This window comes from Callospermophilus lateralis, chromosome 4, assembly GCF_048772815.1.
Source record: "Callospermophilus lateralis isolate mCalLat2 chromosome 4, mCalLat2.hap1, whole genome shotgun sequence".
Taxonomy (NCBI): domain Eukaryota; kingdom Metazoa; phylum Chordata; class Mammalia; order Rodentia; family Sciuridae; genus Callospermophilus; species Callospermophilus lateralis.
In genome coordinates, this window is record NC_135308.1 from 104179261 (window position 1) to 104207199 (window position 27939).

At 34.4% G+C, this 27939-nt stretch overlaps 2 protein-coding genes across 8 annotated transcripts in view; one reads left to right on the forward strand and one right to left on the reverse strand.

Moving 5' to 3' along the window:
* Pus7l (pseudouridine synthase 7 like) overlaps positions 1-1650 on the reverse strand; it is a 65388-nt gene extending 63738 nt beyond the window's left edge. For 3 of the 4 annotated variants that reach the window (XM_076852776.1, XM_076852778.1, XM_076852775.1), the window contains exon 1: positions 1590-1650. The gene's annotated coding sequence lies outside the window, so the exon portion shown is untranslated. The remainder of the gene's footprint in view (positions 1-1589) is intronic. The other variant, XM_076852779.1, reaches the window with a different exon arrangement.
* Positions 1651-1828: 178 nt separating this feature from the next.
* Irak4 (interleukin 1 receptor associated kinase 4) lies at positions 1829-27152 on the forward strand. 4 transcript variants are annotated; one of them, XM_076854343.1, is made up of 13 exons: positions 1829-1914; positions 7334-7453; positions 8724-8893; positions 11017-11162; positions 11943-12125; positions 12764-12924; positions 13773-13837; positions 16407-16521; positions 17204-17313; positions 21778-21961; positions 22789-22851; positions 25791-25949; positions 26079-27152. In XM_076854343.1, the coding sequence occupies exons 3-13, from the start codon at positions 8733-8735 to the stop codon at positions 26112-26114; spliced, it is 1383 nt and encodes a 460-aa protein (XP_076710458.1). In that variant the 5' UTR covers positions 1829-1914; positions 7334-7453; positions 8724-8732; the 3' UTR covers positions 26115-27152. The 4 variants fall into 4 exon arrangements, with proteins under 4 accessions (XP_076710458.1, XP_076710460.1, XP_076710459.1 ...); XM_076854344.1 differs by lacking the exon at positions 1829-1914 and adding an exon at positions 5407-5465; XM_076854345.1 differs by lacking the exon at positions 7334-7453.
* Positions 27153-27939: the final 787 nt, after the last annotated feature.

Consider the following 27939-nt stretch of genomic DNA (forward strand, 5'->3'; position numbering starts at 1 on the left):
CTCTCACTGTCCTTTCATCACCATTACTTTAAATACTTCCATCCCCCAAATTCTCAAGACTTTGTGAAGGCCTCTAATCCCTGCTTATGCATCCAGCCTACTATAGTCCTTCTCAATGCAGTATCCAGAATGTTGTTTAAAAAGGTAAATCATATCACAACTCTGTTTAAAGCCCTCTTATTACATTTATAACAAAAGTCAAATTATTTGTACTGGCTTTCAAAAACATTTTGCCTTTGTTCTCCAAACTCATCTTGTACCTTTACCCCATTACCCACTATACTCCAGTTATACTGCCATTCTTCACTATCTTCGTAACTGTTTTTGCTGCTTAAATTTGTCCTTAATCATATAACTGTATCTTTTAGGATTCACATTCTGAGACGTTTATTCTGACCAATAATCCATAGGAATATGCAAGTCATTCTCTTCCACAAAATCCTATTTAATTTTCTCCATAGCATGTCTAGCTAATGTTTCTCTTTATTATTTACTGTCTATGTCCCCAAACCTAATATCAACTCCATATGAAAAGGAACTCTGCATTATGCACTGATTAACCCGTGTTTAGAATAGCATCAAGCACACAGTAAGTCTATAATCAATACTGATTGTTGAATGAAACACCTAAAACAAAATAAGAGCTTTAAGAATGAAAAGGAAGAAAAGGTGACTTTTGCCTAGGATAATCGGGAAAGACACAATATAAGAAGCCGACATCTAAGTCTTTGAAATATTTCAAGAGGTAGAAACATGGCAGAGGCATAAGTAACATGCAAACAAAATACGCAAAATGTTAGAGAAAAATGGCCCAGATACAGAGCACTTAGAGGTGGGAGGTCAAACTTTGACAGAATTTTGGAAAAAACAGCTGGATTAAGGCCAGAGTATGAAGGACATTGAATGGTCTGTCAAAGACTTAGAATCCATTGCACCATCACTAGCTGACCACTGGAGATGTTGGAGTAGAAAAGGAACACAATCCAAAAGGCCATTTTTCTAAGTCGACTTTGAGGAAACTGAGCAGGATGCATCTGATGGAGTAAGAGTTGGGGAAGAACAACAAGGGGTTCAGCTGGAGGAATTGGCCCCATAAGAAGATGATCATTTCTTTCCCCACGAAAAGGAAAAAGATATGAAAGCCTTCTAAACTAATGAAATAGGTGGAAAAAACTTGAGGGGACCTTGAGGGTGGAAAGGGCGCCCAAGTGGAGTTATGCATTAAGGGCTAGTGTTCGTCGGATGATGAGGGAAGAGTGGGGCGCTGAGGGCAGTTGGCTGGCAGTGGTTGAGGAACTGCTGACTGAGGAGGGATACTGCGACGGTGTTGGAAACAGAGAAGGGTAGCTCCTTGTCCTTCATCCTCTTCTTTCACCAATCGCCCAGGCCTGTGAAACTCCTACGGAAGCCACTCCTCCACAGAACTACAGTCTCGAGAGGCAAAGCCTTCACATCCAAACACTCTCCAACACTGACAGCAGCTCTACTTGTTTCTTCGCCCACCCCTCCCCCGCCCGTACAAGGCGCGACCCTGGCCCACGTCACCCTTCTCTAGAGGATAAAAAGTAGGACTCCTCATGAACACATACACGATCCCCACGTGGCGCCAAAATCTCGCACCGGTGTGAAGTCCAGAAGAAGGCGTTCCTCTGCGCGCTCTGCGCATGTCCGGAAGCTTTTGATTTTTCAGCCTCCGACGGAGGCATATTTAAAGGGACAGGCTCACCCTTAAAGAATCGACCTTCGCAAGAGTTTCTCCAGTCGTAGAGCCGCCTATTGGCACCTAGAGGAATCAGGGGGCGTGGCCTTAAGAACAGCACCGCCCCTCTCCAGCGCTTCCGGGTGCGCTGGCGTTCCACTGCTGGCTCGGCCTGGCGGTGTCGGGTCAGTGCCTCCCATCTGACTCCCCGGCAGGTAAGGGATTTCCGGCCTGTGCATCTCCTTCTCGGAAGGTTGTGGGAGTCGAGCCTCATTCTCTTTGCTCAGGGTTGTCGCGAGATCCGCCGCAGAACGCAAATCGCCTTACCATCAAACTCAGAAAAGTTAGGAAGTAGGCTGCATGGACGGAGCTTGGTGGGTCCCTGGGGATCCAGAAGTTGGTCAAACCAGAGCACGAACCTGTGTCGTGGAGGGGCGTCACCCAGCCATTTGTCGGCTCAGACACTCTCTGTTTCTTGGCTCCCAGGGTGTGTGTTCCTGAGCCTTTTCCCTCAGAACCAGGAAGTCAAGTCAGCACTCACGGAGAAGCTTGTGGCGGGGAAAAGTTTCTCTGGCTTTCAAGATTCCAATTAGAAAGTGGAGAGGCATTGTAGGATCAGATAAGTACATTACCAGATTTGGAACATACGTGACGACTTGGAAGCAAAAGACACAAAAGGATAAAAAGCAAACCCTGAGAAAATACTTTTAGCCACTGAGAATGGAAACTAGCGCTATTGGTACCTCAAAAACCTGCCTGCCCCAAGCGCCTTAAAAGCACAGGATATTAAATCTGTCGTTTTCCTTTTCTGATAGTGATCCTGTAGACGTCTATTGGAAAATTCAGATTTCTTTTTTCTCCTGTTTTCATACTAAATATTCATGGGAAGTTTGATTTCTATTTGTCCGAACTGACCTCCTGATCTTCCAGAACAAACTTACTCCTTCCACAGTCTTCCTGTCAGTATATGTCAGGAAATGTGTTCAAGTCCAAAGACCTTGGTGCTATCTTCTGCCTCCCCTCATCAGCACACAAGATTCTATTGGCTCTACCTCAGAATATACCCAGCATCCTGGGTCTTCTGCATCTTCTCTGCTCTACCCACTAGTCCAAGCTGCCAGCATTTCCCATCAGATTGTTGGTACACTCTCCTAATTTGTCTTTTCCTGCTTCTGTGTCCTTACTTCAACATACTATAGAATTCATTCATTTGCTTACTCCGTGACTTCTTTATTAGAATATAAGTTCCAGCAGTTAATTCTCCCCCCCCCAATTGTCCTAAAGCTCTATTTCCAGGAGCCTTCCAGCACAAAGAGACACTCTGTAAATATTTGATGAATGAATGACATTATATAATTTTTAAATACCCCAAACATTTTAAATTACTTACCATTGAGTTAAGTCATTTTTTTAAAAAAGATACATGTTTATTTATGATATGCCAGCACATATCCCAGTTTGAAAAAGGCTACCCTGTAGCATTGTGTGTGAAGTTATCATCAGTTTTTGTATTTGGTGATGATATTGAGGTGTTCAAAAATAAACATTAATGACTATCTGGCATATTTTGCTAAGAACATATGAAAGCAAATAATGTATTTTAGAAGGGTTACAAATGTGTTAAAAAGTACTGTGCTTGATTAAATAAGACTGCCAGCATCTGAAAAACTCAGCTATATTCTCATATCTATTGTTTGTACCCAACCAGTAACCCTTCAACACTACTCTAAATATTGAAGTTACATATATTTCTGTGCATTACCTTTAAAAACAATGTTATGTAATAAATTCTGTCAAAAAATAATTGTTCCCACACCCATGCAAACCCAAAGTCCATCATTCTCCAACCCCTATACATTCCCCTCCTTTTATCACAGTCTTAAACTGTATTAATTCATTTGACAAAAATGTTTTGAAGTCTCTTGGGGCATACTATGGGCATATGAACAGAAATGCATTTGGATTCCACAAGCAGACATCGATTTTAGTATATTGCCACCTCATCTAGTATACTTGTCCTCATTGTCATATTTGAAAATATGAATAGTTTGTCTTCACCATAGAAATTAGTGATATGAGAAAATAATCATAAGGATACTTATAGATCCAGCACCACTTCTATTAATGCAGAGTATACTAAAGTACATTTTAAGGAGTTTAAAAAAGATAATACTTTCTAGTTTTTCTATAGAGTTTATTTTCATTATTGAAAAGTCATAAAAGCAAAATTAAAATCACCATAAAAATAATCATCAAGAGATAACCACTGTTAATATTTTGGTTTATATTCTTCCAAATATGTGGTTGGGGTGGTATGAAAATATAAGGTAAAATTTTAAATTCTGGAATTTAGAACTTTTGGGCATACATCTATGGAGGAGATGTTGAAAGGCCTTCCTTTTCCTGATGTCCCTACACATGTCTCAGCTAGAAATCTGGGTGCAGGAGAGCTACAAAATTTATTTCTGACCATGATATAGCCTGTTTTTGTTCTCAATTCCCTGCATTTTAGCTGTAGGTTTTAGAATTATTGAGCATTTGTACCTTTCTAGCTTTGTCAATCATGTATTTCTTACAGTTTAGAGAAATCTGGATAAATAAGGGAAAATAACTTGAAGGAGTCAACTGCATAATCTATACGTAGACAGGATTTCTTAATTTAAAAATATCAGCCTTTCATTCAAGACAAATGTTTTCTGTAGCTGCTGAAGTAAATTTGGTTGAATTGCTACCCAGGAGAATACACAAGCAGGGAAGACAGAAACACAATAAAATATAATAATTGTTGTAATAGAAGAATGATCAGGTGACATTTTGGAGCAAAAGAATTGATTGTCAGGAAAAGCCAATACTACCTTCTGAGTTGGACTCAGAGGAGTAGCTGGCTCTTAAGGTGCTTGAGCTTTTACTTAGCCCTAGATGACTTTGTGTCCTACTTCATAGAGGAAATGATATTGTGTGGCAACTCTCCCTCTATGCTTCTTTTTAGATTCAGAGGAATAGATTTCCTTCTGCTCAGCACTGACCTTTTCACTATCTCATTTGTATCAACAACAAGCTTAAGCCTTAAACTCTTAACCAGCAGCTCTCAAAATGTGATCAGGGGTCCTGAAACTCTTTCATAAAGTCTGTAAGGTCCAAATCACATATGGATAAAAGATTCATTGAGTGCAGTGGATTTAAATGTGCAGTGTTCATTGATACAACTTTAGATTCCATATTTCAGCTTCTTTTCCTTCTTCAACTCCCTTCCCCTGTTCCTCTCCTTCTCTTCATAGATGGACATCTTGGAAAATCAATTTTTAACCACCCATTCACTGTTCACTATAACTGTTCTTAAGTCACCACTATCCTTCAGGTTTCCAAATTTTACATACCAATCGGTATTTATTTGACCTCTCTAGGTTTCTAGAATGGGGACCAACCAGTCCCCATTCTATAAATCTAATATGGTACTGTCCTGATTTTCTTTATGCCTCCATGACTTATCAAGTGCTTTTAAAATTGCTTCTTTTACTTCATTCCTTCTCATTCTATATGTCGCTAGTAGGCAAATTTATTTTTAACTTGTTTCCTCAACTGTATATGCAAATATGCTCTTAATTCATAATTTTTTTAAAAAAAATAGATGTTGATGGATCTTTTTATTTTATTCATTTATTTATATGCAGTGCTCAGAATTGACCCAGTGCCTCACACATGCTAGGCAAGCGCTCTACCCCTGAGTCACACCCCAGCCCCTCAATTCATAAATGAGAATACATAAGTGAGTATTCTGTGCTGAAACCTCTCTGCTAAGCTCCAGACATGCATATAGCTACTTGATGCTACCTTTCCTAGATGGTGCCAGAAATAGATATTTCACAAAATCCAGGCATCCTCTCATTATTCTCTCACTCTCCCTTTCCTCTAATCTCTGATCTCTTATGAATTTTCTCTCTTTCTTTCTTTTTATGATATGGGGGATTGAACCCAGAGCTACTTAACCACTGAACCACATTCCTGGGCTATTTATTTATTTATTTATTTATTTATTTATTTATTTATTTATTTTTGAGACAGTGTCTCCAGGGCCTTGCTAAATTGCTGGGGCTGGCTTTGCACTTTCAATTTTCCTGCCTCAGCCTTCCAAGCCACTGGCATTATAGGTGTGCACCACTGTGCCTGACTATGAAATTGTTTTGATTTGGTCTCTAAACTTTTTCATCTATTTTTTTTTTTATCTATTGCCTGAAAGTATACTTTTTTTTCAGGCTTTCATTTCTGCTCATCAAGATTATTGCAGATGTTTTCAAACTGGTCTCCTTGCCTTGATATGGTCTCTTGACCTTGACTGATCTCTTTAATTTTTTTATCCAGAGGAATCCACTTAACAAAGATCATACAATACCCCCTTCTTAAAAATCATGAAGTTGCTCCTCTGAAACTTTTAACACTAATTTAAACTCCTTGTCTTAGCCTACAGAGCACGTAATGATTTGGCCCTCCTGTTTCTCCAATTTCATCTCTCTTAACTATATCACATACACCTTGTGGTCCAGCTATAATAGATATTATTTGAGCCTAACCCATGCTTTCTCATCTTTTCCCAGACTGTTCCTTCTATACAGAATTTCCTTTTGGGTTTATCATAACCTTTCACTCATCCAACTAACCTCTCACTCAACCAAATATATCATAATATATGACACCAAACCAAATATGTCCTAATATACCTAATTTTGACTGCCTCTGCTTGATGCTCCTTCTCTGGGCCACATAACACTCTAAACATACCTCTTTGTTTTTTTTTTTAAAGAGAGAGAGAGAGAATTTTAATATTTTATTTTTTTAGTTATCGGCGGATACAACATCTTTGTTTTTTTTGTATGTGGTGCTGAGGATCGAACCCGGGCCGCACGCATGCCAGGCGAGCATGCTACCGCTTGAGCCACATCCCCAGCCCCATACCTCTTTGTTTATCATTGATTTTAATTGTTTGTATTCTCTGCTAGACTGAGCAACTTAAGAACAAAGATTTTCTCTTTGGGATACCATCACTTAGTATGAAGCCTGATGCATATGTTTGCTGAATGTATAAATGAATAAAAGGAAAGGAATGGTCCCTCTAGAAAAGAGAGTGATATGAACAATGCATCAATTATAGAAGCAGGGTTATATGGCATGAATTTTGGAGTCAAGAGTTCCAAATGAGTTCAAGTTCCTGATCTTTCAGTTACTACTATGCAGTATAAAAGTGGCAAAATTGTCTTAGTTACTGAAAGGATTAAATTAAATACATAATTCACCTAGTAAGGTACTGGGCAATAATTTGTTCATTCCTAAAATAAGCACAGAGCACTAGTATCTACAATGTGCAAGTCTCTGGGTTTATATTAATTCATAAAATCAGTATGGTCCCCAAACTCATGAAGTAACAACTAAATATGTGTAGTAATGAAAGATACCTAGGCAGAGAACAGGTAAACCTATTTAGATATGGTGGTCCAGGGAAGACAAAGAGAAGAAGTGAATATTGACCTAGAAGCCTATGATACAGAGACTTTGCTTTTTACTGTTGTTTATAATTTTATTAATTTTTTACCCTCTGAATGTATTCTTTACTTTGTAACTACATTGTTTTGTATTTTCAAGAAAAAAATAAAGGGAAGCAAAAATAATTGACAGAAAAATATCTGTCTTGAGTCATTGGAAGGAAAGATCACCATCTACTGAGAATGAAGGGCATGAAAAAAGTTAAAGCTACATAAAGAGGTAAAAGTATAAAATAGTCACTAAGAACAATGACACAAGAGAAGTAAAAAATAATAGCATTGAATGCCCAGTTGAAAAGGGGTTGTCATAAACTGGTGTTCACACCAGTCTGTTCCATTATCTAGTTCTTTACAGCTGTATTCTACAGGTCTGGTAAACAAGTAAATTTGTGAGACTTATCCCTTGCTTCTGATCTCCAGAGTAAAGTTATAGAAGAAAAGGGAGATTGAGGAAATAAAGGTACTATTTAGAGAGATGTTGACATGGCAAACCACATATTTTGGCTTAGTAGGGAATGAAAATTGTGGTGAGGCAGATCTCAAGGACTCAAAGTATGTGTAGGGGATCAGGTGTGGTAGGGCTGGCCTACAAGCCCAGCCACTGGGTAAGTTGAGGTACGAGGATCACAATTCAGAGGCCAGTGTCAGAAACTTAGGGACACCCTGTCTCAAAATGAAAAGAACCAGGGATAGAGACAACTGGTAAAAGTGCCACTGGTTTTAATCCCCAATACCAGGAGTCGGGGAGGTGAGGCTGGCAGGAGTGAAGGGGTCAAGGAACAGCATGCTAACAAAGTATGTGAATGGACCATATCTTCTGTGTGTGTGTTTGTGTATATGTGGTACTGGGCATTGAACCCAATACCACTGAGCTATATCCCCAACCTTTTTAATGTTTTTTTATTTAAGACAGGGTCTCACTAAGTTGCCAAGCCTGCCTTTAATTTGTGCTCCTCTTACTTCAGCCTCCTGTGCCACTGGGATTATAGGCAAGTGCCACCACAACCATCTGGGCCATATATCTTTTAATGCTATTAAATTATTTCAGTATATTTACTTTTCACTTTTACTAAAGAATATTGCATAGATTTTAATAGTTAAGTATTGATAGAAAAAATGCATTTTAAATGGAAAGATAAATAAACTTGATTCCCAAACATACTCACAGAAATTTTTCAGGTAAAGTTAAAATTTTTGCTGCATTGTATTAATTTCACTTGGCAAATATCAGTGTCAGAAAAAAAGTCCTCCTGTTTTTATTGATATTTATAGGTGGAAAAATAAAGCAAAACCAGAGGACAACTTGAGAAATGCATTTTAATTTGGATTTCTTCTTAGGACATCAACTAGTTGACTTTGGAGTATTGCTTTGTTGTGTTATAATCAGTTGCCAACATTTCGTGCAGTATAGCAAAGTATGATATATGAGCTCACAGATGTCACCTCCAAAACTACTGTGAAATTTTAATGAGAATTTTTTCATATTTCAGGAATAGAAGATGAACAAACCCATAACACCATCAACATATGTGCGCTGCCTCAATGCTGGCCTAATTAGAAAGTTGTCAGATTTTATTGATCCTCAGGAAGGATGGAAGAAATTAGCTATAGCTATTAAAAAACCATCTGGTGATGATAGATACAATCAGTTTCATATAAGGTAACATAAAATTCTTTTTCTTTTGAAATTTTTACATTAGTAGGTAAAAATACCTACTAACTGCTTGTTCTCCTGCTATCCCTAATGTTATTGACTCATTGAATTTAGAAAGTGAACCTCTCTACTGTGGGTAATAAGTCACCCCTTCTTGTTTTCTTCTTTTCTTTTTGCAATTTTTGCTTCATTTTCAACTTGTCAGCTGGGCTAATATTATAATCTTGAAAATAAGTTTTTGAGTTAGAGTAAAGAGTCTCACCTTTGCTCTAGTTCTCTGTCACTCTGTTGTATACTTTGAATTTTCAGATTGAAGAAACATAAGACTATTGTAAAAATCTAGTAAAATTCTAGAGTTTAAATTTCTAAGTGTGTGAATCTCTAGGCACCCTTACCAATGTATTTTGGCAGTTTTTCAAATTGATTTTAAAGCTGTTAACTTGTAAGTGTTCATATCTACAAATGTAATTCTTAGATCATACCCAGAATCTTTCAACACTAGCTTCACATGATTTCCATTCTTTGTTTCTACTCATTTTTTTCTTAGTGTAAAATATGTTTTATTTTTGTCAGTCACTGCAATTAAGACCTATGTCAAAATCTATCTTTGAAAGCAAGAGAAAAGGAAATTTATTTTTGGTATTCAACAATCACCTGGCACAGAATCTAAAGCCTTGACACCTGTATTAGTCCTTCCAGGAAATATTTGCTGATATGAAGGCTTAAACATCTTAAATTACTTGTGAAAGCATCACGTTTAAAACTTAAAAGCTACTTTTTAAAGATAGTTTGTTGATATTACTATTTTAAACTTGATAGTTGTAGGAGGGGGATAGGAAGAAAGCTCTTCTTTACAGAATAATGCCAGGAAATAATGATTAAAATAATGATAAAAATTATCATTAAAATAATGATAAAAGTTTATTTATCTTTATCAAAGTTACAAATTTACAACCGCTAATGATAATTGGTTCATCATTGAACTTAAAAGCGTAAGATAAAGGTTGTTGATGAACAGATGTACAAGATTTCCACATATTACTCTCAAGTTACTTAATTAAGAAGGGAAAAGTTACTTTTATCATAAAGAAACCCCCCTTAAACAAGTGATCAACAGTAATGACACAAAATGGCATTTTTTTTAACCTCTGAATATGACACAGTGAGAAGGGTACATTGTCACTTACGTAGTGATCTTACCAAAAATTTTAACCTGAATTTAATCATGAGAAAGTAGTAAGGTAAATATAGATTGTGAAATATTATGCAAGACATCTGTTTTACACTTCAAACACTGTCACACTCACAGATGTTGAAAAACAGTATGTTCAAGAACCCAGATGTAGCAAAATGTTAGCAGTTGGTGAATCTAGACAAAGGGTAGGTAAATGGTTGGTCATTGCATTATTCTTTCAACTTTTCTGTAGGTTTGAAATTTTCCAAATAAAATAGTTGGAGGAAAAAACAGAGAAAACTATATTGATTAAATTTTTAAATGTTACTTCATGAAACTAATTTTTAATTTTAAAGTGCTGAACAAAAAAGGCTCTGTTTTCTTTCAATTTAGTTAAATATTAAGTATAGTTAAAATCAAAGGAGTAATTTCCTGAACGTGTACATATTCTATTTGTTTAATTAAGAATGTGTATTTATTTTTTAAAATTAAATAAATAAAAATTAATTTAGTTAATAAGTCATGAAGGAAGTAATATAGCTTAGTATGTTGAAAGTACATTCTTATGTGAAGAGAAATCTGAATTTGGATCTCATCTTGGATGTTTCTTATTGGCTGTGTGACCCTGGGCTGGTTACTCTACCTGTCCAACTTTGGATTTCTCATTAGTAAATTAAAATGGTAATCATAATATCCTTAAACAAGTTCATGCATTTGCATCCTGTAGCCCACTAAGTAATCAGTAAATGTTAACTTTTATTATCATTATCTTCAGCATCTTTTCTCCTGCCTCTCCTTCCTTGCTTGTGGTAATTTTTGCTTGTTCTCCTGCTATCCCTTCCCTTTAATTTTATAGGAGGTTCTATAAGCAAGACAAGGAGAAAGGAGGCTAATTCCTGTTTTCATATGAACTCAAATTATATCCTAATTTGTTTCTTTGTTACTTGCTTTTAAGGAGATTTGAAGCATTACTTCAAACTGGAAAAAGTCCCACTTGTGAATTACTGTTTGACTGGGGTACCACAAATTGCACAGTTGGTGATCTTGTGGATCTTTTGATCCAAAATGAGTTTTTTGCTCCTGCAAGTCTTTTGCTTCCAGGTAAACTGAGTGTGACCAGGGTATCAACAATTAGGGTAGAAAGACAAATGGCAGAAATGGAAACATTTCTACTTACTCTTACTTTCTTTCTCATATTAAATGAACCTTACATTTAAGAATTCCTTTCATTCTTTCAGCTCTCCCATACTCTTTAACAAGCAGACACAGGACACTTCAGACTGCTGCTAAAGTGAGTCTGATCTCCACCATTAAAATTAGATAATTCTGTGCCATTGGGAAGTTCAGAACTTGTGTAGGCTGTAGGAAATTGTTCTTTTGAACTCTTGCTTTTTCCACCTTCAAATTCCACTTTGATGACACTCTATCATCATGATTTCCCCACACTGCATTGTAGTATGTTAGTGTCTAGTTATCTTCTTTACAACCTTAACTTTCTCCCTTTGACGCCCTTTATACCAGTTGTTCTCAATCTTTATTGTGCATAAGAATCATTTGGGGTTCTTGTTGAACAAGGAGGTCTTTTCCAGACCTTCTTAGTCAGAAATTCTGGAGTTAGATTCAAGGTCTATATTCTTAAACAAGTACTTCAGTGTTTCTGGTGCAGGTGGCACATGTGCCACATTTTGTAAACACTGCCTTACTGTACCAATCTTTATTGTGATTGACAAGTTCTTACTAGGTAGCTTCTATGTATGCTGTCAAAATATAGTGCCAACCTCTGAAAATTCAAATGTTATTAATTAAACTGAGTTCTTAATTGAACTTTTTTACAAACACTTTCTTATGGAAGGAAGACTTGTTTCTTATTCTGTTTTGCAGATGCTGTTCCCAAAACTGTTCATGCTGTACCTTGCATAGAAGCTACAACAGTTCAGCAGAAACAGATGCCTCTCTATGAAAAAGACAGAACATCTGTGATACCTGTGCAGAATCTTGAACAAAATCATGTGCTACCTGACTCTTCAAGTCCAGAAAATAAAAGTTTAGAATTTAGTGATACACGTAAGTAACATTTTCAGTGCTCTCTTTACTAGTAAATTTGTCATGATGACAATCACTGTTTTAAAATAAATTTCTCCTTCTTTCATTTGTTTAGCAGTCAAAGGCACACTGGCAATAGCTCTTGCATGATTTCTTTTCCCTCTTCATTTATCATGTACTATCTTCATTGCATTAACAAGTTTCAGTGATTAGAGGTAAAGATATGCAATAAACAAAAACAACAACAAAAAAAAACAGCATAGAAAGTGGTAGGCTGGGGATATAGCTCAAAAGTAGAGTGCTTGACTAGCATGCATCTGTGTTTGAGAACCAGTACCGCAAAAACAAAACAAAATGTAGAAACTAGGGAAAAATAAGTAAATATTTTAATAACTTGCAAGCAACATTTTTTTAAAGAAATTATGTGACTTCACTTTGGGTAGTAACTAGAATGTTTGGTTGGTAAGATCACTAAGCATAATTTTCATAATAAAGTTTAAAATTTGTGTTTTAAACATGGTTTTATCCCGTCCCATCTGTCCTGTCTTTTCTTTTGTATTTGCATATGTACGAAATATTAAGTTGAGAAAACATCAAAATTATTAAAACTAATTTCCTTTTTATTTAGTCACTTTTTCCTTATTTTATTGGCATTTTAGGTTTTCATAGTTTTTCATTTTATGAATTGAAGAATGTCACAAATAATTTTGATGAACGGCCCATTTCTATTGGTGGCAATAAAATGGGAGAGGGAGGATTTGGAGTTGTATATAAAGGCTATGTGAACAACACAGCAGTGGCAGTGAAGAAGCTGGCAGCTGTAAGTAATGTTTTTAGGAGGAAAAGAATGAAAGGAATAGTTGCTTCCTAGTATGTGATATAACAAGCTTTACGTTAATCTTTAGGAAATATGTTATTTCACCATGTATTTTCTTCTAATAAATGCCTTCCTAAAGCTGGTAGTCCTTAACATTTAAAATTCAATTGAGAGGTATGGACCCCACCCTAGAAAAAAAAATATTTTGCACACATGCATATGATCATACATACAATTTTGAGAGATTTGCAAAATAAAGTTGAGATATCTTGCATCACATAGTACCTCATGAGTAATCAAAATAAAAATGATACTAAGAAAATTTATATATATATATTTTGTATTACTTTTCTTGTTTAAAAATATAGTTTAGAAAATATATATCAAGACTAGAAATCTTCTTATCTGTATCCTTTGTTCCCATTTCTGTTTACATATTCACCCCTTACTTTTTGATTTGTTATACTCTAAATCTGTTGTTATAGCCTAAAAATATTAATAGATCGCATATATATGCATTGTCATTCTTTCTCATATATGTTTCAAACATTTTATTTTCTTTTTACATTCAAATTTGCTGGTTTTCTGTTACTGCAAAATTTCTATGCAGTGAAGTCTCATTCTATTTTATTTCCACAGTAAAGAGAGGCTCATAATTTTTTTCTGTTCTCTGATAAACCATGGACCTTGAGCAAAACACTAAAATTTCTATATATCAGTTGTTCTATAAATAAGGAAAGTAGTACCTTATTGTTTTAAAGAAAGCAGATCAGCCAGCTATTTCTTGAGCTGCTTCAGCTTTAGACGCCATGGGTAATGATACTGTATTAAACTGCATATTATTTTTTCAGATGGTAGACATTAGTACTGAAGAATTGAAAAAACAATTTGATCAAGAAATAAAAGTAATGGCAAAGTAAGTATTACTTGGCAGTGTGATAGAGGGGAAAAGAACCAGTTAAGGTACAAGGAACCTGGTTTCTTTACCAAAGTATACCATGAACTATGGCTATTTCCAAATGCAGTTACATAAAATCAAAGTAAAGGGTTTAGATAAGTACTATTGGCTCAATTCTATGACTGCATTTCATATGCTTGTAGATTAAACAGGAGTTAGTTTTAAATCATAAGGAAGTTACGTGGAATTTCAGTTTTCCATTATTATGTTTTCTGCACCCAAATTTCATGAAAGATCAATTGTAGAGATACTTTTAAAAAAACTTTACAGAATAATAGACCCTTAGATAACAATCATAAAGTAACTAGGGAAGCATTATATGCAAAGATATTTAGAATACTATGACCTAGAATGCTAGGAAATTGTTGACATCATCAAGAAAGGTAGGAGAAACAAATCAGAAATGTATTTAGTACTTATACTGATTGACATTTGAGTGTATACAATATGCTGGACACTGTGTTACATATTTTATTTATATTGACTCATTTAATTTTCAGGACAACTCTTACAACCTCCCTTTAAAACAAAGAAAGATTTAGAAGTGTTAAATAACTTGCCCAAGGTCACATAGACAGTAAATGTTAAAAGATAGGATTCAAATCCAGATCTGATTCCAGAGCCTGAGCTCTGGATTTGGATCTTAATGGGATTTACCAAATTATATCCCCGAGGCCCATTGCTATAAATTACCAATTCTATTTGGTTAATCTCAAGAAATATTTAATAAACTGAAATTGATTCAGGTATAGTAAAAATAATGCACACTGAAAAAAAGAAAATTTGTTCTCTCTACTCCTACCTCCATTCTCCAGTTGTAAAAGTAATTTGTTCAAAGTAGATAAACTGGGAAATATAGAAAAACTTTTTTTTTTAATAATAAAAACCAACTCTTAAATATATAACTCAGAGGTAACCATTGCTAATATTCTGATGTACTTGCTTCATGATGTTGGTAGCATTTTTACCATGTCATTAAAAATAAATTTTTAAAAAATTAGATTATTTGTAACATTCGTTTATAAAGACCATATCTTACTTAACCATTATCCTACTAGATTTTTTTTCTAATTTTCAGTATTACAAATCAAAGATCCTTTAAGGATCACAAAGATCTTTAAATCTTTAAATATATTTTGGCTTATTTCATCAGGATAAATTCCTAGAAGACTTACCAGGTCAGATTACATTAACTTTTTAAAGACTTTCCAAATACATGTGCAAATGACTTTTTATAGATAAGTAATGGTAATTTATTTAATTTTTCTGAGGATGGGGATTGAACCCAGAGTCTCACTCATGCTAACCACATGCTCCACCACTGAGCTACACCCTCTACCCCAAATTGTGATCATTTTACTTCTACTAGCAGTCTATTATAATTTAAATATCACTGCTACCTAATCACCATTGCCTATTTTTTTTGATATGTGCCAATCTGATCCTTACTAGTAGAATGACATTGACCAAGTCTCTTTACTCTCTGTCCATTAGTTTTCTAATCTGTAAAATTGGATAATATTACCCTGTTATGAAGATTAAATAAAACAAAGCAAATGAATCATCACAATATCTTAAGGATAGTATAAATTCAGTAAATGTTAACTACTAATATTTAAAATGTGTCAGTTTGGTGGAAAATGAAACAATTATTGTTTTAATTTATACTTCTCAAAATATTAATGAAGGTAGAGATAATTGATTTGCTATAAGGAAATGTTAGAAGTATCAAGCATTTTGAATGAACAAAGTGGGTAAGCACTTGGAAGGAGTACTTATATGCCAGGTATGTTTCTAGGCTCTTGTATATTTATTCATTTAATTATAAGTGTTCATATTACCAATTAGCTACTATTTTCTGCATTTAGCAAATAAAGGAGCTGAGTCTCAGTGAGGTTGTTGACCTGCTACAGGTCACATATCTAAGAAGTAGCAGAGCTAGATTTTCAACTTGACTTTGAACTCAGCTCTGTTTTCTCTAAGCTGAACCACAGATCCATGAAGTTGTGTTATACTGTAACTTCTCTTCAGTTTTATTACCCTGAGGTATATATATATAAACAGACAATCAGATGTGATAAAAGATCAGACATGTATAATTTAGATGTGATTAAAGATCTGGCCTATAAATCAGTGCTTTAGTGTGTGATAAAATATTTTGGTGTGTTATAAAATTCTTGAGAGTATTATAAAAGTTTGGGCAGACTTCTTAAAATCTTCTTTATGCTATTGAAAATTGTACTGAACAAATACAGGCATCAGCCTAATCTTTAACCAAGTTATGACAAGTTCTAATGAGCCAAATTATTGAATTTTCACTATAAAATAGAAAGAGGTTTTGCTTCTAACATTGGTCAGTATTTCAGAAGAGAGAACCATTTACAGAAAATTATAGTTATATAATTGACATAGATATATATTTGATATATAACATACTATTTTCTTGATCTTTTTTCTGTTGAAACACTAAATTGAATATTGACAAATAGATATTATAATAATCTACATGGAAAATTTTTTGTCATAGGTGTCAACATGAAAATTTGGTAGAACTACTTGGTTTCTCAAGTGATGGCGATGATCTCTGCTTAGTATACGTTTACATGCCCAACGGTTCATTGCTAGACAGACTGTGTTGCTTGGTAAGATATTTTGTTCATCATATCATTTGGCTTTCTGTTTCTGTGTTAGAATATTAATATTTACTTTGTACAGGATCATTTAAATTACACTAATCTTAATATTTTTCTTGCTCTATAAAAACTGTCTAGTTGAATACATATATGATGTTGTAATGAGAAAAAGAAAAAAAGTGTGTCACATTAGATTGGATAGAGAGAAAGGATGGGAGAGGAAGGGAGGAGTAAGGAGGATAGGAAGGGCAGCAGAATAGAATTGACAATATGATTGATGTATGTACATTCCATGTATGTATTATAAGTCAAAATTCATTCTGCTGTCATGTATGACTAAATAAATAAAGAAAGAAAGAATTAAAAAAATAATACCAGAAAAAAATGAAACAAAACAAAGAAAAAAAACTGTCTAGTTGATATGTAAACAAGTAGGATTGCCAGTCTGTTAGGTGATCACCTAAAATGTGAAATTACTAGTCAAGGTTAGATGTTGAAATGCTCTTATATATTTTTATCTTCAAATAAGAAATGCTAGCCTCCATTTGATCTTATTTAGGACATATTTTAAAAAATTATAGTCCTAAATTCTTAGTGATAGTATTTTTCAGTTATTGCCTAGAAAAAATATTGAGTTACATATTTTCTGTAGATTTTTCATCTTTTTTTAATTGGTTTGTTTCTTCATAAGGATGGTACTCCACCACTTTCTTGGCACACAAGATGCAGGATTACTCAGGGTGCAGCTAATGGAATCAGTTTTTTACATGAAAACCATCATATTCATAGAGATATTAAAAGGTAAATGCAGCTGTGAAAAGTTTTTGGAAAGCTATATTTAATTTGTTGTCACTGTGTTTATTCACTATTCACATGCATGTCTTAACCTGAAGCAATTGGATACATGTCTCCATAAGTCCATGAAAGCTCTTCTCACTGAGGACATCTGTAATCTGCTTTATTTCAAATCTAATGACCTATTTCTAGTACTCATACTACATGACTTTTTTTTCCTTCATTTGTTGACATTATGTTATTCTGTTCTTCTTGAATTCTTTTGCCTTGTGGAAAATAGTTTCTTTGTTAGTTTCTGGATCATTAGTCTTTTCTGAATCAACTTCATCCTCCATGAGTACTTTTTCAGTTCTCTTCCTTCTTAAGTATTATGTCAGCTTTGTATCATTGTGACAAAATACTTAACATGAACAACTAGAAAAGGAAAGATGTATTTTGGCTTACTTTTTCAGAGGTTTCAGTCCATGATCAGCTGGCTCTGTTGCTTTGGGCCTGAGGCATGGCAGAACAAAACTGCTCACCTTATGGCAGCAGAAAGCAGAGAGAGGAACTAAGGAAGGAGTCATAAGAAATACTTTTGCAAGGCATACCCCAGTAACCTACTTCTTCCAACGAGGTCCTACCTCCCAGTAATGCCATTATCTACAAATCCCTCAATAGATCAGTCAGTTGATGAGGTCAGAATACTCCTGAGGATCCCAAAATCCCCACCTCTAAACGTTTCTTTATTGGAGACCAACCCTGCAACACATGAACCTTTGGATATATTTCATATCTAAACCATAACATGTATTTGTATTTCTCTAGTTCAATATTAACCTGCTATATACTAAGTATTGTAGATGATGCAATTTAGCAAAAGTGGCATATATAGAGTTTAACATCAATTGAATAATCACAAAATAACAATAGAATCATAGTATTTAGTATAGGTTTAGTGTGTATGAGTATGTATATGTGAAATATATTATCTCCATCCAAAGAATGAGAAGGAAATAAGCAAGAATAGTTTGAAGGCAGCAATAGAAGATGGAGAGAACAATCTAGACAGAAGGAACCATGTTTGTAAGTTCAGTAGTGGGAAGGAATATAGGAGTTTAATGAGTTAAGAGGTAAAATAGTTTGACTGTTATGTAGAAAGTGAAGGGATGCAAGAGTTGAAACAAAATTAGACAGATAGATAGGGAGTTAAGACCTATAGGACCTTATAGACCAAGGTAAGGTTTTATATGTGATTAAATCTTAAATGTAATGAGATGTTATTAAAATTATAGTAAGGCAGTGACATAATATGTAAGTTTTACAAGATCATTGTGACTCTGGTATAGAGAACAGTTTATAAGAAGGGGTGATTAGTAGGCTACCATACAAGTCTTGGTCATGGCAGTTAATTTGAAGAGAAGTGAGCAAATTGGAGAGATTAAGATGGCATACTTTGCTGATATCTTGGCAGTGAAGGGGGGAAAATATCAGGAATAACTCTTGGAATTATGACATCCGGAATTGTACTCTGGAATCATTATGGCATGATTCACTTATATAGAAAGAGGTCTCTGTTGGAGTGGTGTTGGGGAAAGTGAAAATATAAATTCTCTTTTGTACATGTTGTGTTTGAGGTTCTTTTAAGATAAAGAAGTGTAGCTGGGTGCAGTGGTGTATGCTTGTAATCACAGCTACTAGGGAGGCTGAGGTAGGAGGATTGCAAGTTTAAGACAGCCTGGCACTTTACTTTAAGGGCAGCCTAGGTGACTCTCAAGTCAATATCATCAGCTTCTAATACTGTATTTTTCAATGTGCCTGTACCAAAACTCCTTGCCTGAGTATCCCACTGGAGCCTCTAAGTCACTATCTTAGAAATCAAACCATCCCTTCAACCAAACATCTTTTTCTTGTATTATCATGACCTGCATGGCATTTACTCAGTTTACCTAAATTCGAGATGATGAAGTGATTAAAAATAAAAAATATAAGAAATAAAGACAAAAAACTCAATTAGTAGATTAATAGTGGGTCTCAGTGGGTGAATCAGCCCTGGTGGGGTCTGATCTCTAACAAAAAGGGGAGCTCCATGTACTTTATTTTATATGCAAACACATCACAGGGATTTATTATGAGAAAAACTTCTACAAGATAAACCAAAGTGAAGCTGAGGGGAACACAGCATAATTGGTAGCATATCAACTTTTGCATTATTTCTTCCTCCTCCAGGCACCTGGTGCCTCAAGTCAGTTGGAGCACACTGCTGTCTCTTTCACCTCCAGGCAGCTGTTTGAATCTAGAGCTGTGTGAACCAGTAAATTCTGTGGAAGACAGAATTTTTTCACCCCTGCTATCATGAGCAAATGAGAGATCTCAAAAGAGCAATGCCCCTGCTTTGAGGTGGCTTACACAAACCCATAATTCATCCATAGCTCCCAAAACTGTATTTCCTTTGTAATCAAATGAAGTCACTATTTATTCATTTCCAAAACTTAACACTTTTCAGTCCCTATATCCCATTGTCACAGATTTCTGTGCCTGAAAATGTGCGCTTCCTATTTATTCTGTCTCTGTTTAGATCTTTGTTATCTTTTATTGGCTTTATTTCAAACCTTCCTAGTCAATGTAAAACAAGTCTGTACCAGTTCTCACCTGTTCACTACAACACTTCCAGGTTATGGTTCTAAAAGATAAATCTGAAATTATCAGTTCCATACTATGTAAACTTCAGATACTGTTCAAATTCACTCCATCTTCATGAACACTAGTTTTTAAATTGATTCTGTATACCATATGCTGTCGTGTTTTCATCACTTTGTATATGTTCATTTCCCTGACATGCCTTTCTTTCCTTCATATAACCATCAACTTCAAATAATCCTCCAAAACAAAGTATAATTTATACCTTCTCTTTGGAATTTTCCCCAGTAATTCCTGGCACATGATTGGTTTTCCAGCATTTGGTATCTGATATTCTCATCATGTAATACTGTTTTTTAAATTTTTTGGTAGCTGTACATAGACAGAATGCCTTTATTTTATTTGTTTATTTTAATGTGGTGCTGAGGATCAAACCCAGTGCCTCACACATGCTGGGCAAGTGCTCCTGCTACTGAGCTACAGTCCTAGCCCAGTGTAATTCTGTTTTTTTTTTTTTTTAATTTTCATATGCTTTTTCCACAGATAAAGTTCTAAGATTCACCACCCATTCAGCACCAAGTTTAAATACTATAAAACAAAGTCTTCTCAATAAGGTTTTATTGAATGAAAATATGAATATATAAATGGATTCTTGTCATGAATTCATTAATATCTTTTATACATAATTTTATCCTTTATAAGATTCCAGATGGTACAAAAATAGTTCAAAGTAATAAATAATTGAGATAACTTTAGAAATTTGTTTTTAAGTGAATTGAGTATTGTTAGGAAAGGAATTAAGAATGGGGTTTTCAATTTATTTTAAAGCTAGACACAGACAAATACCACATTTTCACTCATTTTTGGAAACTAATAAGTCAATCTCATAGAAGAACAGAATAGAATAATTGTCAATAGAGACTTGGAAGGGAAAGGAAGAAGGAAGTTCTAGGGCACCAAAAAACAGAGTGGAGGAATAACTTCTGGTTCTTTTATAGCACAGTAGGGTAACTAGAGGTTAAAATAACACTATGATATATTTTGAAATCACTAGAAGAGTATGAGATTCCCAACACATAAAAATGATTAATGTTTAAAGAGTTAGGACTGCTTATTACCCTGATTTGATTATTATATATTATATATATTGAATAATTAATATATCCTACAAAGATGCACAAATACTATTTCTCAATAAAAAAAATTAAAATTTTGTTAGAATGGTGCTTTGAAGACTGGAATATAGCTCAGTGGCAATCACTTGCCCCTGGTATGTGCAAGTTCAATGGGTTTAATCCCCATAACCACAAAGAAAAAGAAAATGGTGCTTTGAAAGACTGGGAAGTTACCCTGTGTTATGATTTCCTCCTCTGAAATTGTTCTTCTCAGATCTTTTAGTCACAAGAGCAAAAAGCTGACTAAAATTTCCTGTAAAAAATTATTTATGGAGCTGGGTTGTGGCTCAGTGGTAGAGCCCTTGTCTAGCATGTGTGAGGCACTGGGTTCAATTCTCAGCACCACATATAAATAAATAAAATAAAGACCCATCAATAACTAAAATTTTTTAAATTATTTGTGAAATATTTATGAAAATATCTCTCACTAGCATGGAAATTTCTATTTCATTTTTATGCTCCTAAATGTTTTTCCTCTTTCTATTTGACTGTAATCTGAATCCTAGATATATTTACACAAATTTCATGCTTTTATGATATATCCAATAAAATGGCAAACAATGTAAATATATGTGTATATACATGTGTGCATATATACTTTCATATATCTATCTAAGGAACTATTTGACTTCCTTGGGAAGAAAACATTTTTTCTCAAAATTTTACATTTTTTCAGTGCAAATATCTTACTAGATGAAGACTTTACTGCCAAAATATCAGATTTTGGACTTGCCCGGGCCTCTGAGAAGTTTGCCCAGACAGTCATGACTAGCAGAATTGTGGGCACAACAGCTTATATGGCACCTGAAGCTTTACGAGGAGAAATAACACCCAAATCTGATGTCTACAGCTTTGGTGTGGTAAGTTACATACAATAATCATTCTTCTACAAGTACAAAATTAAAAGAGTATTTTAATATACCTATCTTGCTTAGCTTTTGTGTTTAAAGATGTTAATCATTTATGTTAACCTTTGATTATATCAGAAAGTTTATGAAAATGTCTCCCAATGTATGATATTTTTGAGGTTTTTTTTAATTGTTACAATAAATGATTTTTTGTGAATTGGATGAGCTTAAATTAAATCAATGTATAGAATGAGTCATGTCATACAATATGTACTTTAGTCTCCATTTTCTTGGCATTTTCTGATCTACTAGTCTGTTCTTAATAGTTACTAAGATTGAGTAAGGAACAGAGTGTGAGTGTTGGAGATATTAAGGGCTTTTTTCTTCATCTAATCTTTTTCAAATATATTTCACATATGGAAAGTTGACTTCATTGCACTGTAACATTAAAGCATGGGGTTGTAGAATATGTCTAGTATTTAGAACATAAGATTCTTCTAAGAGCCAGAGAATTGGGATTTGATTTTCTTTACTCTTGTGAAGAATACCCTGAAAGACTGGAGAAGGATTGGGAATTCCTGGAACACATGTTGATTGGATTGATTCTTTTACAAGTTGATAATAGGAAAGAATTGCTTATGGGGGCATGGTGGGATCCTAGGTGCCCAAGAAGGAAGGTGATGAGAAATGCCCATGGTTTGTGTTCTTTCTGCTTGAATGCCAAAAGCTATACATTTTGTTCAGAAAATATTTACCAGATTTCATAATCAAGATTCATATTCCTTCTAGTTTTTATGTTATCCTAAGTGTTATATTAATGGATTTTTTTTTCTTCATAGGTTTTACTAGAAATAATCACTGGACTTCCAGCTGTGGATGAACACCGTGAACCTCAGTTATTAGTAACTGAAAGATTCAATTTTTTTCTAGTTCTTTTCTCTTTGCATTTATTGTCTAAATATTTACTATGTATGGGTAAATTTGACATCTAGAAATGGAATTTTATTTTACAAGTATTTCTACTGGCAATACATAATGATATATGGAAAGAGCATTAAATATTTCTAATCTCAACTCTGCCATGAAATATTTGTGAAGCCTAGAACAGTCACTTATACATTCTTTGTGAGTGAAATTAGAATATAACTAAATGATTTCTGAGATCTTCTCCAGTTTACCTTAATTTCTTACTTTCCAGGGTGGTTACTAACAGTTTTCTAGCTCAGAAAGAAATGACTACATTTAAATTTGTATCAAAATAGGATTGCTTGTAAACATTCTCTATTTATATTATAGATTATTTATAAAGTTTTAGAAAATTTTATCTAATTTTATATATTAGACATTTCATTAACAATTTATAAGTAAGTTAGCTGAATGATAAATAAAACTAGAGGAGAATTATGCCCTGATTTTTTTTTCTATGTCACAAGTTTTAAGAATTTTGAAATTTGTATGAAATTAAAGAGTGATAGAAATATCATGTATAGGTTTTTCTTAAACTTGGATAAATAACCACACTGATTTCATTGGAATTTATGTATCCAAATGGGACAAACCAGTACTATCAAATCAGAAATATTCATATACCAGATTATGTAGCTAGAACTGGAATTATAAAATCAAAAGGATTGATTTATTTGCTCAAGGATCTGGTGCCATACCTTTTTGTGGAAACCATAAGTAAACTATCTGTATGTTATAATATTTTTTCCATTATAAAAATATACATCATAAAGCTCTCCATGGTATATTGGTAATGCAATAATGCAGTAATACATGCAATATAATATTTCATATCAGTATATTTATAGATACAATGTTAAAGTTATTGTTTTAGTAATATTTAAATTTTTAAGTGGCACATTAAAAAGTAAAATTTTGTCTTAATCAGAGAAATAAAATTATCTGTTTAATTGGTTATTGGAAGTTGATGGAAAATCCTGGATTGGAGATGCTGTTTTTGAGCCATTAATTAAGTCATAGATAAAGCTTTGGGTGTGGATTGAATTATATAAAATATATAGATTAAAAATAGAAGAGGGCAGAGAAAAGAGGTACAGAGGGCAAAAGATAGAACCCAGTGTTTTACCAACTTAAAACAACTTAAAGCTTAAACTTTTTAGGCAAGGCTTACCTGTCTAAAGGCCTACTTTTTCTATCCTATTACCTAAATCTTTTTCCTCTTCAGAACGTATAAGAGCCTCAAAACTTCAAATTAAGTGAGGATGTAATACAGAAAAGTACAGAATCTCTCTTAGTCACAAGTTTTATACTTCATCATTTAATAGTGAACATCATAAAACTTAAGGGAAGATTATACTTTTTCACCCATTCTTAAGGCTTGAATATGGTATCAATATAAAATAATAAGATTTTAATGCACAGATAGCTAAGAGTGTGATGCTTTAATAAGCCCTTATGTCACTAGAGAACATTTTCTTATCTTTACAATCTATTTCTTATAAGTAATCTTTTACATCTGTACTAGTTTTCTTGAGCTGCTGTAAAACATACCACAAAGTAGAAGACTTAAAGTGACTGGAGGCCAAGTGTCTAAAATCAAGGTGTTAGCAAGGCTGTGCTCCCTCTGGAGAGTCCAGGGGAGAATCCTTTCTTCCTCTTCCACCTTCTTTTTCTTGGGGAGAGGGGTTACTGGGGATTGAACTCAGGGACATTCAATCATTGAGCCACATCCCCAGCCCTATTTTGTATTTGATTTCGAGACAGGGACTCACTGAGTTGCTTAGTGCCTCTCCATTGCTGAGGCTGCTCTTCTGCCTTCTGAAGGCATTCCTTGACTTATGGCTCTACCACTCCAGTCTCTGTCTCTGTAATCACATTGTCTTCTATATATCTTTTTTCCTCTTTTTGTTCATATACAGGCACTTGTCATTGTATTTAGTGGCCACCTGGAAAATCCAGCATGACCTCCTCTTAAGATATTTAATTATGGGCTGGGGATGTAGCTCAAGCGGTAACACACTTGCCTGGCATGTGCAGGGTGCTGGGTTCGATCCCCAGCACCACATAAAAATAAAATAAAGATGTTGTGTCCACCGAAAACTGAAAAATAAATATTAAAAAAAAATTCTCTTTCTCTCTCTCTCTCTTAAAAAAAAAGATATTTAATTATGTCTACAAAGAGGTAGTTTTTCCAGATAAGGTCACATTTACAGGTTCCAGGAATTAGGACATAGACATGTTTTGGGAGCTACCACTGTACCACCATAGTCCTAGACTTTATCCTCATTCATTATTCTTTCATCCTGGCCTCTCCCTTATGTCCCCTCCTTTTTTTCTCTTTAATGAAACAATCTAAGTACCTATAGAGAAGTTTTTCAAATGCTGGGAGGGGTGTATGTGTCTAGGAGTTGGAATTGCATTAGCAGAAGCACATCATGAGGCAGATAACTCTGCCCTGCCTGCCTATTAAATGCTACTAATGGGAACACATAAGCAAATAGCTCACATGTAAATGCAAAAATTAGAAGGCAAGAGGTTAAAAGTATTTAGGGGGTTTAAATAAATATTTAATGTTTGTTCTGTGTATCTTCCATTCTTTTTTAAATTTGTAAATTTATTTATGTATTTGTTTGTTTATTTATTTATTTATTTTTGTGGTGGTGAGGATTGAACCCAGTGCCTCAAGCTTGCAAGGCAAGCACTCCACCACTGAGCTACAACCCCAGCCCAGTGTCTTCCCTTCTTAAAAGTGCTATAAAAGAAGACAGTGAAAGGATAGTAAAAGCATAGGTTAATTTAGATAATTAAAATTGATATTTAATTTATTTCTCTTGTATTTGAAGCTCTTAACAGAATTTTAACACTCATTTTTAAGCTAGATATTAAAGAAGAAATTGAAGATGAAGAAAAGACAATTGAAGATTATATTGATGTAAAGATGAATGATGTTGATTCCACTTCAGTTGAAGCTATGTACTCTATTGCTAGTCAATGTCTTCATGAAAAGAAAAATAAGAGACCAGACATTAAGAAGGTACCAATTTTTTGCACTCATATAAAAAGTAAAGGGAATGAAGGGGATGAGGTTTGTCATTTTTTCCTAAATGTACATTTCAAACCAGCTGTGTAATGTAGTTTTTCATTTGTTCTTTCTTTTTAAAAGGTCCAACAGCTGCTGCAAGAGATGACAACTTCTTAAAATTGTATAGGAAAGGACCCTTGATTTTATAGATATAGATATAGATAGATAGAGATATATATCTATATCTATATCTATATCTATCTATATATATATATATATAAACAATTTTTAAAACTATTTTTTTTATAAATTCTTTTCCTTATCTTTAACAAGACATCATGATGCAATGCAGTGGTTATTAAAGCATACATTGAACTTCCAACATATAGAACAAATAAAAGTACAGTCACCATATCAACACTTAGCCCTACCCACTTAGTATTAACTTCAGTACACATAATAACCCCTGAAGCATCTCCTTTGAACATCACCAAACATGATTAAAAACTTTTTTTTTCCCATCTATAACATGAACTGATATCTCCTGCCTCCCTGGTAGGAGGTTGTGAAAATCAACTGATGCAGAATATGTACAAGCACTGTGTAAATAGTGAGGTAATAATATTTAAAGTTTACAGATGTGATTATAAAATTTTATTACACTCAAATGTTTATAGGCTCATGTTCACTTTATACTATTTTCAACAGTCATTCACCACAAACTAAATATTCCCTGATGATGCTGCCCTGATGATGTGGCTGTTATTAGATTATATTACATGGCAAAGTTGAAGGGATTTAGCAGATGCAATTAAGGCTCTTAGTGAGCTAACTATAAGTATTAAAAGGGGTACTGTTTGAAATAGGTCTAAACAAGTCAAGTAAACCCTTCAGGAAGTAAGAGAGATTCTCCTATGGCTCTTGAAGAACTAAGTACCATGTTATGCGAGGGCAACATTTCCAAAACTAAAGGATGGCTTCTAGCACATGAGAGCTATTAGTCGGCAGGAAACAAATGGGAACTCAGTTGTGCAACTACATGGAACTCAATTCTGCCACAACCTGAAAGAATTTAGAAGAGTACTGCATCTTCAGATGATACCACTGCTCCAGCTGACACCTAGATTTTCACTGTGTGAGATCTTCAGAATGTGGGCCTGTCTGAGTTACCTGGACTTTTGACATGTAGAACTGTGATATAATAAATGGGTTGTGTTAAGCCACTAAGATTGTGGTAATTTATTATGTGCAACAGAAAATGAACACCAAGAGACTCCTATGATGATTTGCCTGTGATGATCCCATCATATTTATAGGTTCTGCACACATTCAACAGTGTGTGAAAATTAGAGTATGATTATACCCTAGGGTTGCAGTGTACTGATTTTCACTAGATTCTTTATTTCATCAGGCCCTAGTTTTTTGAAATTGATTTGTTTTATCATAGTGAGAGATTTCCTATAGTAGTGCTTTTTAAAATGATTTTGAAGTATTTCTTCTACATTTAAAATTTGTAGTTTGTTTATATTACTTGAAAATGTTATGGCTTTGGATGAACAGAAGGAAGGAATTTATTTTAGTATGAAAAATGACTGAAAAACACCCTCGTATAAGCAACTGGCATCAACTAAGCAGTACTCCTTTATTCACCAAGGCTTTTCTAACATATTCTACCTCATCTTGGGTCCAGAGCAATGGAGTTGACCTACCAGGGCCTGAACTTCTGAAACCATGAACCAAACAAACTTAGCTCTAACTTGTAATTGTCAGGGTGTTTTAGTCACAGAGACAAAAAATGAACACAGAAAATTGGTACTAGAAGTGAGGTACTTTTTGTGACTAATCTGGACTATGTGGTTCAGGGTCCTTTGGAGCTGGTTTGTGGGAGGAATTTGTAAAGGTTTAGAGATTAAAGCTAGAGAAGTCTTAGAATTGGATAAGCATACCTTAATGGGTAATTGTGGAGGGAGCTTCAGAACCCAGAATGCTGAGAGGAATGCAG